Below are 16,360 nucleotides of genomic sequence, written 5' to 3' on the forward strand. Positions count from 1 at the left end.
AACTTTTGTAGGGCATTAAATTCTCTACAAAAAAGGTATCTTATATTTTTTTCAAAAACTTAATAATTATCGAGATATTTTGAGTTCAAAATCATCTGTACCTTCTGGATTTGTTAAGGGTTAAAAATTTTTAAGTAATTAATGAAATTGATTTATTTATAGAGTTAAAATTAATTAGTAATTACCTGGAAATAGTACAGGTGCTCTTTTATATAACCAAGGTAGTGCGGAAGATGGAAAAGGAAAACCCGGTGTTTTACTGGCAGCGACGGCAGCCGTCGCTTGTTGATGGTGCCACATATAATCCATAACAAGACTCCTTGATAAAGGAAGTGGTAATTCTGGAAATGGTGGTACTCGAGGTAATACAGGATGTGCAGGAGGTGTTGGTACAGATGTTGTAATTGCTGGTGGTGTTAAAACAGTCGGTGATGATCTTGCTCGTTTTGCCGGAACAATTGATTCTCGGGATCCTTGATTAGACAATAGACGTTTTCTAGTACCACCATTGAACATTGCTTTTACATCTTCCCAGGCATGAATAATATGGTCAGGTGGATTTCCCGAGAGTTTCATGTGACGTCTCCAAGAGTTAAAGTTTGCGGCGTTAGGCTGTACGTACTTGCCATTAGGATGAGTCTCATGAGAATGAAAGATAAATTTGTTTGGAGAAAAAAATAAATTACAGTACGCGCATTTTATACACTTTGCGCGTGAACTATTATAACGGGACGGAACAAAAGCACCTCGACATCCATGGGTGCACTCATGATGAACAGAAAATGCAAAATCATCTGGAAGTCTGTAAAGTAATCATTTTTCTATATTAGGTTGGCAGTTTTTAGTTTCAAGTTCTAGCCGAGTATTTTTTTCTAACCTCAAAATTATTTGGAATTTTCTAATGTAAATTTTTAAATTTTAAGTCAATAAAATTTAAAAAATTTTGAGATATTTTTTAAAACTCATTTTTATTGTAATCGAAAAAAATTAAATTAGATCAATTGACGGTGTAAATTGACTGTGGTCGTCAACTAAAAGTGGCAAGTGATGACTTTGAATTTGGGTTAACTTTAAAATTCTTTATAAAGAAATAAAACGAACCTTGGCGGAGAATTATCACTTAAAAATGATTTACACAGTCGTTCGGCTTCACGTCTTGTTATCATGCCACAGCGTCTAGATGATGGTGGCATAGCACCAGCTCGCCTGAGAGTCTCCAATTGTACGGGCGTGCACTGGACACATGTGATTCCCAAGGCAACTCTTCTGTTGTGGATTTCATTGTAACTGAATTGTTTAAGGAGAGTGTTGCTAATTTGAGCAAGACAAAGACGTTCTTGACCTTCAATCATCAGTGACACGATGTGGATTCCATACAGAGATACTGTTCCAACCTGAAACTCATAAGAGCTATAGATGCACAATGTTGTTCTTATTATTCTTCATTTTATCCACACTGATAGAAGTATTTATTTGATATTTTGTTTGCCTCAAATATAGATATATCAATAGTTAATAAATCTCATATTTGATTATTATTCAATTTTATAAATATTAATCAATTTTAATAATTAATATCGACGTTATAATTAGCAAATTGTCTAACTGATTATTTATCGTAGATGATTCTGTGCAATTTTCATAAATGGAGGATTTTTTAAAATGGAGTTAGACAATCCGCTGAAATATAATTAAAAAAAAAATTTTATTTTTTAAAGTAAATATTGATCTGACATTTAAAAATAATTGGCGAAAAGTCGAGAGATAAAAATAATGAAAGAAAGAGTAGAAAAAAAATCAAACAGATTACCTGGTTTGATTTTGAATGGAGTTGTGGCAGGGGACTTGACTGCGACGATTTCTGGGAGTTGGGAGGCGTCAACGATAATATTGCTGGTCCTTCCATTCTATGATAAAAAATATTTTAAAAAATAAAAGTTATTTTTTTTATTATCTGTGGATACTCGAGTGATTAATTTGAGGCCACTGAAACAATTTAACTTTTATTGAATTTAATAAATTGAACGAGCTACGAATTAATATTTTATGGTTACAATTTCATTAAATTTTTTTTTTATAAATGTATTAATAAAAATTAAAAGAGTATTCAAAATTCTTTTGTGTAAAATAAAAAAAAATGTAATAACGTTTTAATTATTCGTTGATTGATGAAGCCGTAGAGAATTGATTGTAAAATATAAAGCTTTCAATCAAAGTTTGCAATTACGTTTCAAATGATTAAAATTGCTACCGCAATCACTGTTTTCGATCGAGAATTAATTGGTATCTATAAGCTTTTTAATTCTGATTAATGAGAATGTAATGACTCTGTTAAGTGGTGATTGTAATTAAAAAATTTTTAATGCTTTCCTTACTTCTATTCATTACTTGTGATTTAAACTTTAATTATTTTTTTTTTTTATTCGTATTGTTATTTTTAATATCAATCAATTAAAAAAGAAATGATCTTTTACTTCTCAGTTTTCTATTTTTTCAATAATTCTCTCATAAGCTCTATTAGAAATAGAAAAAAGTGCGAAATTCGGCATTGAGGCTCATTTCCTCATAAATTTATATACTAGTCCTCTCTCAACACAATAGATTACAAAAATTTTCCACCCCCTTTACCTCAATCTTGTATCACCATTTTCACCCTTCTATAGATCAATCAATATTGGCAATAGTATTAACAGAAATTTATATCAATCTATACACTTTTTGTACACTAACTTATTTATTCCTTACTGAGAAAAATTTATCAACATTTTCACACACTCGCTTTCTTACTAAACATCGGTAATTTCCACTCTATGCTTTGGTGAAAAACCCAATTGATTCCGACTGAAAGTTAATCGGTTTCATTCGGAGTTTTCTCATCAAGGCGGGAAATTTGAATCTGGCAAACTTAACCTAAAAAAAAATATTTCAATTTCCTCTTCATCATTAAAAATGGCTGAAGTAATAATGGAATTCAATTTCAAATTTTTGAAAATGAAAATTTCCAGAAAAAATTTAAAAAAAAATCTTTAATAAAGAATTTTTTGGATACTTCAAATTGTAAAAGAATGATAGAAAAAATTATAAATGATGTTTGAAAATAATTTTGAAAAAAACAAAATTTTTGACGGATCCACTTCAACCACCCATCTCTCCCTTATAATTAATGCTATTGGTTATTGTAATCTATTCGTTGCTCGCATTACAGTAAATTAGTTTTTAGTCACTACAAGAATTAATTGATAGAATTATATAGAGAATGGGGCAAAACGGACCCCTTAAGAAAAAACAGCTTATATGTAATTTAAATGTAAGCCCACTTGACCCTACTGTAAAAATTCAAGAGTGAATTCGAAATGATTATGAATTTTGTTGAAATTCGGACTCACTCCGTCACCAGAGTTTCGGAGTTTTCGGAAAAAAAAACGATCCAGAGTATTAGTATTAAAGTAAACTCTCTTTCGGAGTGAATTTCAATTCCAAATTTTATCCAGCAGTCCGTAAATTTTTTACAGTGTTCTCATACTTAAATCACCATATTCCAGATTGCTGAACTTTTCTATGGTAAAGTTAAAAAAAACTAATTATAAATTAACGATTTATTTTTATAAGAAATTATTGTATTAAAGAAGATAAATTAAAAATAGAATTAAAATGATAAATAAATGCCTCATTAAAAAAAAGGGGCATTTAAACTGGTCGTTTGAGAATATAAGGTGGCACATTGTCACAGAGCAAGCTCACCTTAATTTAACGAGTAAAGAAGATTTAGTTTATTGAAGCTGTAGAATGGTAAGAAAATAAGTAAAAGGAGGATAAGAAACTCCTCAGATGTTGATTTTAATTGAAAACGCCTTGATGAGGGTAAACAACTGTGTGCGTAGCTTTAAATCCTGCTTCTGGATACAACAGCTCGTGTTTATGTATTATATATATACATATATATATATACGTGGATACAAACACAAGCGAGCTCAATATGCGTTATTTGAAAATACTGTTATATACAAGAGAAACTCAGGAAAGCCAGAGCGCGAGCGCAATGTTGGCAACCGTCCCGGGAGGCCAGTTCAACAGAGGGGGTTAATTCAATTTGACATTCCCTCCTACACTTAAACAAGGTACTATCTGTACAATCCTCTCCCTCTTGCTCTTGCTCTCATTTTCGTTATTTCTATCCCAGTCACTCTTCCCAATCCACCCCTCAGCCCCTCTGTCTTCTTGTGCAAATTAAATTCTCATCCACCGTGAAACAACGCTGGAGCGAGAATGGCCCAGCAACACGGCAACAACTGGACTACTAACGTTACTATCTCCTCCTCTTTTCCATTCTCGTTCCACGATATTCACCCTGATAGGTCATCCTATAATGCCAAACGCCATTGACTTTAACACCCGTGTTAATTATTCGTTTAAATTATTTTTCAGTAATTAATTTAAATAAAATATACCAAGATTTTACTGTCGCTATGGCTGACTAATAGTTTTTTTTACTACTGACTATCATTTTTTTTTGCATTTTATTAGAAATTATTAATAAAGTAATTTCTGATTTTGTAAAATTTTTTGAATTATATACAAGGGGGTGAGTTTGGAAAGCTAGAATAAGTACGGAAAATTTCATGGGAATTTCCAAAGAGGGTAAAATGGGCTTAAAAACTCAAACTATGAAACGGAAAGTTCTGATTTATCTTAAAAAAAAAAAACTTGTTGAAATTATTATTTATCAATTATTGGGAAAAGATTTTAATTTGAAAAATATAATTTTGCAATTTTCTTAAAATTTATGATCATTCATATATTGTGATATTTGTGTTTTTAGAAGTTCCTGGTATTTATGACTATAAATATAAAATTATAATTACAATTATGGTTTCAAATATTTTAAATTAAATTGCTTTACATGTTTATTAATTTATTTTTTTTGGAAAAAATGAATATAATTTTAAAAAATTATCATACAACATGAATATGTATATTATAATTTTTTTACTTTCATATCATCTATTCAATTTTCTTTTATTAAAAAAAAATTTTAACCGATTTATTTAAATATATATGTTTATATAGTTGACTTCGTCATAAGCCTGGTCTAGGAGACGTAAGGAAATTTTTATTGAAATTTCAGTCTCTCCACTACCAGGCGTTTAGTTTTGTTCTTGACTACTCGTTATAAGCCTGTTTTATTTAATATCATTTTAAATGTCATATTTCCGTTTTGTTACATACGTCAGTATCCCGATTTTTCTAGTGCTTATGGCGCTAAAATAAATACTTATCTTTTTACACTAATAATAATTTTAATGGAAAAAATTATAATGACAACGGTATTAATTACAGTAATAATAATAATAATTGTTATTGATCAACATAATGCTCAATAAAACTTTTAAATTGTAACAGAAGCTTTAATTGTAATTAATCATTACAATTATCAACAATAAATAATATTTAACTTAATATTTATTAAATTATTATCCGCGAAAGATCGATAGTAAATTTTCATCATTAATTTTGATATTTTGTTTCTATTGTTAGTTTATAATTTAGAGAATTTTAACGGAGGCTTATAACGGGATGTCTGGTACGAAACTCAAAAAAGTGGTTAAGTGGGAAGCTGTTTGAACTCAGTACTTGTCGATTGAGGGAAAGAGGCTTAGAACGAGCAGACTTATGACGGGTTGTCGACTGTACTTTAGTGAAAGTATATGCATAAAATATTTGTCTTCATTAACATTGAAAGTAATAATTATTCTTTAAGTACAGTAATTTAAATAATCTAATTAATAAGTTAATTTAAAAATTTTAATTGTGACACATTATTATAAAATTATAATTACTGGATAAAATGAATCAGAGACGTAAAATGAATAATACATATGTATATATATATATATATATATATATAAAGTTTCAACATATTGTAGATGAAATTAATATACAGATATACAGAATGGAAGATAAAATGTATTTGCAGATTATTTAAATGCAAACATAACGTCAAGTGCATTGTTCCCCGTCTCTCGGCTATTTTACGATTCAATCTGCGAAGCCGGAGTCTTGTGTCAGATGAGGGAATGAGAGATGACTCGAGGGTAGTGAGAGTGAGACAGATGTGGGTTTCAAAAGAGAACAGTAAACTCAGAATGGAAGTGACAGAGAAAGAAAGTTATATGAATAAAGTGAGTAAGTGCAAGACAAAGCGTAGGTTTATTTTGTAACATTGTTAAATCTCAGTACTTGTATTACGGCTGCGCCACAATTCTCCCTCCTATTTATACATATAAAACAACTTTTCAGTATTTTCTACCTTATATTTTAAATTTATCTTTTTTTATTTTCTTATTCATTTATATAAATACGTAAATACACTTTTCTCTTTCTATGGTAAATTTTTATTATGAGGGAATCATGTCGATTTTTGCTTCGATAATTGTAAGCTGTGTTTCTTATTTTTTTTTTTTTTTTTTTTTTTTTTTTTTTTTATCTAAATAATTTATCAGCGATCCCCTTTAAGTTTGTATTAAAAATGTGTTTATTAATACTTTGATTGATTAAATTTTGTCATTGAATTTAATAATTGATTAAAAAAAGTAAGTACTTGTAAGGTAAAAAAACATAGTCATCACTATTATTATTTAACTTGGTGTAAAAGTCAGCAGGTGTTTGGGAGGAAGGAAGGAATTAAATAATAAAAAGGGTGGCAATTATAACGATGATGTTTAAAATTAAATTTTAAACCACCCTAAACAATCATGTTGCTTTATCTGCTCCCTCGTATGAGTGAGTCCCTGATTAAATCAACGAATTTACGCCAACGCCCTTCTGAATCTAGTTCCAAACCCCACTTGCGGTTACTTCCAACTGCGGCTGAATGATAATTAGTCTAATGAAGATAACATATTGAAAGATGTATATACATACAAGTAAATATATGTATTCCAATGCCACTAGAAATCATACTGTGTAAATTGAACGGGATATTGGAATGTACAAAAATTTATTAAATTTTTTAAATTTTGGTGACGGAAAAAATGATAAAAAATATTTATAGTGGATTTTAATGATTTGAAAAGTGGTAAGCAATCAAAAATTTATTTTTGAATTGTTTCAGTTCTGATGGAAAAAAAAATTTTTTTAGTAATTTCATTTTTTTTTAAACCGCGAAATCTTACATGGTCGTTTTTTCATGACCGTCGTTTTGATCTTTCTAATATATAGTGCGTTCACATAGAAATTGAAGAAAAAAATAGTGCAGAGTGTGACAATGGATCAAACAAGACGATTTCAGTGTAGGGTGAAGTTGGCTTTGATTAAGAAAAAAGATTTAATCTATGTTAAGTGTATTCCTATATGTTAGTCTATTCAAATTGTTTTAAATCATTTCAAATAATTTTTCTTGATCAGCAGGTTGAGTTTGAAATCATGCTTCATCTTGTGTCACACTATATTTTTCATGATTACATGCAATGAAATTTCAAGTTTCAGTGTCAGCAGTTAGAAATAAGTTAATTTAAGATCCATGGTGTGATCAACTATTAGCGTAAGCGGAAATTGTTATTTAGAATTTATGATTGAGAAAAACAAATTTGTTCATGTCCACTGACTAAGACATTCACAATTTTTGAATTTGCTAATATTTGTCCATGACTGGGCTGAAATTAGCTTATTTCAACTGGCTATAAAAACACTGAAACTTCAAGTTTCGATGCTGGTTTCATGAATAGTGTACTGTGTGACCAGCAATGAAACAAAACGATTTCAGACGGTGAAGTTGGCTGCCCGAGCCGTAGGCGATAATTTTGTCGGCTGCCCAATTTCAAAACACAGTAACTGACAATAAAAAATTTTTTAAATATGCATTGAATCAAGTTCACGATCGAGTCTCGAGACTCCATTGGAACTAAAAATAATAAAAAATATATTTTGAAAAATTTGTCAGTTACTGTGTTTTGAAATTGGGCAGCCCATATAATTTGGCTGTTTGAAGGAGTAGTTGAGGTGTCCTGAAATTTTCGACTGACATACCAGCTCTTATACGAAACATTTCAGAATTCTAGATCTAGTAGATTTTTTACTTTTCATTTTCGTTCCAAAAAAAATGCTCCGATCTTTAGGTACATATTAATTATCAAAAATTCTAATAATTAACTCATGCCAAAAATTAAAGGAACAGAAAAATTTTAGAAATTTTTTAGTGATTTTTGCAAGGCTGTAACTTTGTGAAAAATAATCGTATCAAAATTAAAAAAAAAGCATTTTGTAGCTTGAAATCTCTAGTTTTGGTGCATTTTGATCAAAAATTTTATTATCGCATAAAAATTAATTGATTTGTACTGCAAAAAAATATCTTTTAAAATGGGCAATAAAAAATGATTCTTTAAATCAGCCCTTAAAAATAAAATTCCCGAATCGAATATTTAAAAGTATAATTAAGACCATCAATTACAGATGAAATAAATAGTACAATTATTTATTTTTTTTAAGGGCTAATTCACAGCACGAGTATAGTTTATGGTGTATAAATAAAAAAAAACGCGGGCACCCCTTGAATCAAGGTCGACAGGGCGGCTGTCCCCACATAAAACGACCTACACGCAGATATGTAAGAGTAGAGCAAAGAACCCTCGACTCCCGCGGGACCAGTTTGTTCGTAGCCGCGTGAATCGGCTATCAATTTATTTTGTCCCAATCTAGTTTTGAAGGAGTCTTTTTTTTATCACCTTCTGTCCCTTCTTTCCCAGTTGTTGCTCATCGGAGCGTAAAGCTACTAGGCGGAAATTAAGGACTAACAGCACAAAAATAAATCTTATACGTTACGCGGCATTAATTGTAAACTTACTGCATAATAAAATAAAAAAAAAAAAAAATAAAAAAAAAAAAAAAAAAAAAGTTATTGCATTACATAATTATAATAAAATACCTTTGCGCACGATGACAGTTTTATTTGTTTGAATAATTTCAGTTAATAATTCAAATATTAATTCACTTTACACGATTATAATTTTTTTTTTTTTTTTTTTTTTTTTTTTTTTTTTTTGTTTTCAACTATTATACAAATTAAATAGTAATCACCAGTAGTATAACTTTGAGTGAATTTAACACAAATTGCAATAGCTTACAGATATGAAAAGCGTCCAGTGCATAGAGCATCGGATGTTCGCGCAGCCCGAATCGGGCAAGAGAACTCACCCTGCGAAGTCAAAGGATAGTGAGTCTAGGTCGCAAATCGTTGAATCCCGCCTACTATTAAACTACCCCTATGCCGACCAATGAAACCTCAAGTTCGTTCACATCTGGGCGGAGTTTAATTTTCTCCTTTACTTTATCCAACCTTCGCAATCAGACTTTGTAGGGGTGGTTTGCCTCTTCATGGGTAACTACAAACACGTACTTAAACTACATCATTATCATACTTATATTCTTCGTACCACTTGCCATTAGTCTGATAGTAGTTACATAACTATTACTTTACAAATATAAGTATTTCTACTACAAAACTTATTCTACTGAATAAAAATTTATCAGTTCTACAGTTACGTTTGTTTAATTCTTTAAGTATAAAATACATGAAAGGGTGTTTTATTATTGAGTAAATAGATTTGTTTCTTTTTCTTTTTTTTTTTTTTTTTTTTTTTTTTTTTTTTTTCAATAAATAAGTATAAATGAAACTTAACTGTAGGAATAATTTAATGATCCACTTTAACATAAAATAAAGACGAGAATTTACCTTGAGATAATTCTTTATTTATATGTCAAATTAATGTAATTAAAAATTTTTATTTAAAATTAGAATTTCTGTAATTTAATTCTCAATATATTTTAGTGAAGATTAAAAAATTTATGGTATAATTTTTTATGTAAATATCTTCTATTTAAAACAGACTGTAACATTTTTTTTTAATTTGAATATTATTTTTAAAAATGACATATTAATTAATAAAAAAAATTATAAAAAATATAAAAATGTATAATAATATATAAAACATGTCAGTTAATCTTCTCATAATTTTGAATATAAAGTAAAAATTGATCAAGACAAATAATTAGTAGGGTTCAAATTTTTGCCTTAATTCGAAAATAACGATTAATAATTAGTGGCGTCGAATATTTGATATTACGGCGAAAATATTGGTCGTATAAAAAAATTTTTGAAATAAAAGTTGTTCAAAATTGAATTTTACAAAAAAAATGTCTCTTATAATTTTTTTTTAGGACTAATAACAAAGCCGTAATTTAAAAATAAAGATTTTCATAATTAACAAAAATTTGAATGGTTCATTATGAATCTTAATTTTTGAAATACGGTGAAACTATTGGTCGTATAAAAAAATCATAAGAGACATTTGTTTTAGAAAATTAAATTTCCTACAATTTTTGTCTGAAAACTTTTTTTATAAGACCAATATTTTCGCCGTAATAATCAACATTTGAAGCATTCATTTCAAAATTAAGCCAAAAATCTTGCTAATAATTACTCTTCTTCTTTTTTTTTTTTTTTTATTATTGGATTAGATTAGTAGATTCAAAAAAGGAATTGACACAAAATCTATTTCCTCAATAAAATTATTAATTAGTTTATTTATTTAAGAAGCGTTTGTACAAAATTTAATTTTTTGGCTGTACTGAAATTTTTTTTTAATATGGATTAAATTTATAAAATAATTTTATAAAATTTATCTGAAATTAAAAAAAAATTCCCATTAAAATAAAAACTAAAATATTTGACAAATATAAAATATCATTAGATACTTATTTTCTTGAATAAGTCAACACTGCAAGAGAGTTGTTGGTATAATGGTACGCATATGAAAACATCGTTTAACGAACCGCAAAGAGGCTCGGAGAGTTTACACCCCAGTTGGCCATTATATGATTTCTAACATCTCTCCCCCATCTACATGTAATAAATATCACTGCCGAGGGAGAGAGCCCCGCCAATTATTCTTGGGCTGGTCGTCATCGGCACGCAAAAAGTCAGGGCGACGATGCGAACATACGGTGGCGTCAACGATGCCCTCTTGTACCCCATTGTCATTTTTATACCAGGGTGAACAAAAAAAAAAAACCGTATCGTATCTTCGTATTTGCATCAAGTGGTGCTTTCGTTAAAGCCCGTGACGACATTATCATGTTAATAATTTCTAACACCTTCTGTATCCACTAAAGTAAAAACGCCAGATTTCATTAATCGTAGAATACTTTATTATTATTATTTCTGTACATGTCCCGGTATATCGACAAATACTATGACTAAACTACAGACCACATTGTATTTCAATATATTGTTTTATTATCAAATTATAGGTAACGACTGTCACAGTCTAGAATCATTGGACTGTTAACGAAAGTCTTCTGTAAAATTTCCTATAAATTAGCTTGGGTAAAAATACTTGACCGAAAGTCGAAAAAAGGCCGGAAAGACTAAATTTGGCAGAAATGATACCAAAGTTGTAGAATTTTAATGGGAGAGGCCGAAAATTTACTGAAATTTAGACGATAAATTGAGTCGGCCTTTCTTTATTTGAAATTTTTTTACCTAAAACACAAAAGTTTATTTCAGATTTTTGAACCCATAATGAACACACTTCCGGAACAAATAATAACAGACAGAATACTTTTGCAAGGAATTTTATGTCGCCATTTTTTAAAAATTTGAATGTTAGTTCCAGAAAAAGGACAATAAATCAATGTTAATATTTTTGATTAAACTTTGAGACGTATTGGAAAATAAATGCATTTCGATGTAGAATTAATGAAAATGTGTAATCTTTCAAAACTATATAAACTACTGAAAAAAGTTCTAGATTTTCCACCGAAAATTTGAAAGTAATAAAAAAGTGCAATTGGTTTTTTCCAAATATCTCAGTAAACGTTAAACTATCTGCAAAATTGCATAAAAGCTTTTTTGTACTGCTTGAAATTTTCTACAAAATAGGTGTCTTATACTTTTTTCGAAAATTTGATAATTATCAAGATATTTCGATTTCAAAATCTAAAGAAAATTTAAAGATTTCAAAATTTCGTTTGAAATTTCCCGGGATCTACTGAATCCCATGTGACCTAGAAGAATCACATCAATAACATTCAAAAACTTTGTCATATATTTTTGATACTTTGTACGAATTTCCGATATGATCTTCAGTTATTGCGTTATTTTCATTATTTACAATATCATTTTTAAAAAAATATGATTAACTTCCACAGTTGGGAATAAAAAATCCGGATAAATTTTTGTACCGATTTTTAATAACAGGCTGAATATTTTCACAGGAATACTAATGATTAAAATTTATCGAAAAATATAAATTTTATTTTATCAAATATCAAATATACTCGATAAATGCTTGTTATCGTTATTTAATATTTAATTACTATGCTGTACTTGAATCAAGAGCTTTCAAAAACTATTGCTGTAATAATTGTTCCATAAATCCTCTTACTACGTAAAATTAACGGGCGGTAATCTTGTAATTGTTTGTGGTGATTAGTTATTAAATATATTCATACACCATTAAAATTCATACATACACTTTTAAAATAATTGTTTCTATTGTTATATTTTTTAATGAACGAGAATTACATACATGAAAAGTATATATAGACATACGTTTATATTCTATGTAGAGTATGGAATAAATAAGTATTAAAATCCTGGTATGAATTATAGCTTTATATATTTATATGTGTATACGCGAACGCTATTTCTATGAGGACTAACGCCCAATTATTTGTTATCTATGAACATAAGTATAGAAGGATTTATTTTCACGTAAGAGGGATGATTTATAATTGGGATGTCGATAAAAGATATTCAATTGAAAGCGGCAGATACTCAACTTACTAAATGTATACGTTTTTCATGAGTACTGTTGATGGAGACGCGTGCGGCCAATGGGGATTAAGACCTTTTCGTTCAGTCTCTTTACAAATATTACATAGGGTGTTTTAATCATACAAATTTTCTTGCATTCAATGTACTAGTTATGGGTACTAATTTAAATTTTATCAATTATTTATTTCAATTAATCTTTATGATGTTAATACCAGTATTCTAATATCTACTATTGATGTAAAATAAAAACGGTGTAAGTCCACGATACACGTGTTAAATTTCACCCCGATTGTGTTAAATACCGATAGCAGGGGTAAATTTGTCCCGGTGTTAAAGTGTTAAAAAAATTGGTTTTATTTTTGATCAGAATTCAGATTTCATTTCAAAGACAAACAAAATTTTTATTGTTCCAAAAATTGATGATAAGACAGATTTACTGATCTATAGAAAAATCCAAAGAATTTTTGTCTACAATTAAATATTAATGTGTAGAATTTGGGACTTAGGTAGAGAAAAATCGGACCCCGATGGGATATTTGGTAAAAAAAAAAAAAAAAAAAAAAAATTCATCGTTTTTGTAACATTTTATAATATTTCACATCTCAAAGATGAATGAAATACCTGAGGCACAACGGGGTGTCACAAAAATTCAAAAAAAAGTTGAGAAAAAAAAATGCGCTGTGAATTAGAATTAAGTCCTGTTACATAGTCATCGGCTCGGTTAAAATTTATCAAGGTTCTTAACAGGTTAACCTTATTTCAAATAAAGTCCACATCAGGATATCCACGAGGAATTCATATGGATGTAACGCTAACGACTCATAAGGTCCTTATTAGATCCTTACTAGGATTTCCTCATATTTTTTAATAAGAATATTCAAATGTGGTCCTGATAAGAAACTCATCAAGTTTTCTCAATTAAGGCAAACCTTATATTAACCTGAGAAAGTCCTCATGGTACACGGAAAGAAAATTCTACCAAAATTTACGATGTTAACATCGTAATCGTGGACTAGATTTTCATTGGCGGCAATTTTTGAATGTCTTATTTCAAAATTTACTATAATCTTTGTTAAAATTACGATGTTAAATAGTAAAGAATACAACTTACATTGTAATTTTAACAAAGATTATAGTAAATTTTGAAATGACACTTAAAAATTGACGCCAATGAAACTCTAGTCCACGATTACGATGTTAACATCATAAATTTTGGTATAAGTTTCTTCCGTGTACTTCAGGTAAATCAGGAAACAATTTTAGCCGGGGTTGAGTCGGCACCCAATATTTAAGTGAGAGCTACTCTCTTAATTGAGCGAATTGAGGGTAGTTCGAAACAAATATATTTTCCTACTACGAAAAAAATTTTATAATCATGCCCTGAAATTTTTTTTTTATCAACGAAAATTGATTAATTACAATGGATTAATCAATTTCCATTAGTAAAGATATTATTTGCCTCACATATATTTACAGTTTTATAAAAATTGTGGAACAAAAACTTATGGATGTACACAAATATACACGTTGACTTATTTGAAATTAATATTTAATAAAACTAAAAACGATCCCTTTTTAATATTTTAAATGTATGACTCGTGATATTCGAGTTGATCAAAATAAAAATATTTAATCATTGTACAAGCATGAGCTGATTAAATAAATATAATGTAAGGATTTATTTTATGTTTTTGGTGAGTTACCTTCTCTAAAACAAACAATCACACTTGAAAGATAGCAGACCATGACAAAGGGAAATATCCAAAGCGGATAATGTGACCAAGTAAAGTTCAACACACATCAATACCGTATATAACAAATTTAGGTGAGTACATGTATACAATTGTTGCGGTGCTGACATACTGCGCAGTCAATTAGTTTAATAGGCCGACAGTTGTCTACCAGTATAGACGACCGAGGGTGATATAACTGCTATATGTATATATATGTCGTCAAATCCCCTGTATACTGTATGCATAAAAACAGACAGTGATATAGCTCATGCACAATGAAATATAATGTATCTACATATAAGTATTCCACTACATATATTTTTTATTCCTGTCAGTTTTTTAAACATTTAAAAATTTTTATTTTCAAATTTTACGAGATTAATTTTATTAAAAAGATTTATTACTTTTGAATTAAACACGATTGAAATTAATTCTAATGTAAGGCTCTCGTGGATTGGAAACAGCGGTTTAATTTCCACAAAATTTAATACATATGTATGTAGGGTAGAAACAATATATATGGGTGTATGTTGGAAACAACATTTCACAGTATTAAACACGGAAATTGGTAATCCTATAAGCAGTTGAAAGATAATATAGATTACAATGGAAGAGGTTTGTTCTACGCTTACCATTCTGCATTCTCGTCAATCTGCTATCCGAAAATTTTATTTTAGCTTTTGTTCTTGTAACTGACATTGTAACATTATGCGCAATCATCATTTTACAATCTGAAACATAAAAAAGATGGTAAAGTTTATAAATATAATAAATTTTTTCATTGCTTATTTATTTTATATCGCGCAATTAAATTCCTCAAACACAGTATATCTTACTCACAAGACATTTATTTGGTCACATCCTAATATACGATATCTTTGGCGCTAATAAATCTTAGTCGGTCCAAATAAATCTTTTTTTCAGTATATTAAACAAATATTTCTTACTATTGAAGAAATTATTTCTTAATATTTAATAAATCATTTCTTGAAAAATCGGCATCTAACAGGATTTCAGTAAGATTCGATTCGGAATTAACTAGTTTTGGAATTAATCTAAGATAGCATGGATTCCTACAGATAGCTGTAATAGAGGAATCTATCTGAAAATGCCAGGGAACATAAGCACCTACACTGAAATTCTACATGTATCGCGTTACTAATTCTAAAAAGACACATTTTCATACTTCCTTCTGGTTTTAGAGAACCTCCTAAAGCTAAAAGGGCGTATGATATTTTGTTCATACACTGTGAAAAATTTCCAACAAATTTTACTATGAGCGCATTGTAACACCGGACCATAAGAAAACTGGTACAAAATTTACAAGTGTCCCATAGTAAACGTATGCGCAGACGACACAATTGGGACTTATGCGCATACGTTCACTATGGGACACTTGTAAATTTTGTACCAGTTTTCTTATGGTCCGGGATTACAATACGCCCATAGTAAAATTTAATGGGAATTTTTCACAGTGTAGGCAATCATTTGGGGTAACACGCGTTTTCATCCCGCAACAAAAAATCCACGACAAATTATTTTCAATGAAATTTCCATAATTTTCCTGAAAAACTACCACTAAATAGGTAGTTATTTTTTATTTATAAATTCCGACAATTTTCCGGAAAAACAAGCACCCAATTAGTTGTGAATAGTAAAAAAAAACATTTAAATTTTGGCGGGGATATTATGTCCAGTATCATCAAATTAATTGAGACATCAATATATTTTAGGGCTGTTTATCTGATAAATATTTTTGTGTATGAGAATGTAATTTAACGATGAATAAGCACGC

The 16,360-nt window shown here is 29.2% G+C and overlaps 1 protein-coding gene across 1 annotated transcript in view; it reads right to left on the reverse strand.

The window, feature by feature from the left end:
- Positions 1-16,360, reverse strand: part of LOC103575051 (SKI family transcriptional corepressor 2) — an 87,771-nt gene that overhangs the window by 18,449 nt on the left and 52,962 nt on the right. The window contains exons 3-6 of the mRNA XM_053738096.1: positions 15,198-15,296; positions 1,811-1,907; positions 1,102-1,400; positions 186-802 (exon numbers count right to left, since the gene is read on the reverse strand). Coding sequence (XP_053594071.1) covers positions 186-802; positions 1,102-1,400; positions 1,811-1,906 — 1,012 coding nt within the window. The 5' untranslated portion in view covers position 1,907; positions 15,198-15,296. The remainder of the gene's footprint in view (positions 1-185; positions 803-1,101; positions 1,401-1,810; positions 1,908-15,197; positions 15,297-16,360) is intronic.

This window comes from Microplitis demolitor, chromosome 1 (assembly GCF_026212275.2).
Source record: "Microplitis demolitor isolate Queensland-Clemson2020A chromosome 1, iyMicDemo2.1a, whole genome shotgun sequence".
Lineage (NCBI taxonomy): Eukaryota > Metazoa > Arthropoda > Insecta > Hymenoptera > Braconidae > Microplitis > Microplitis demolitor.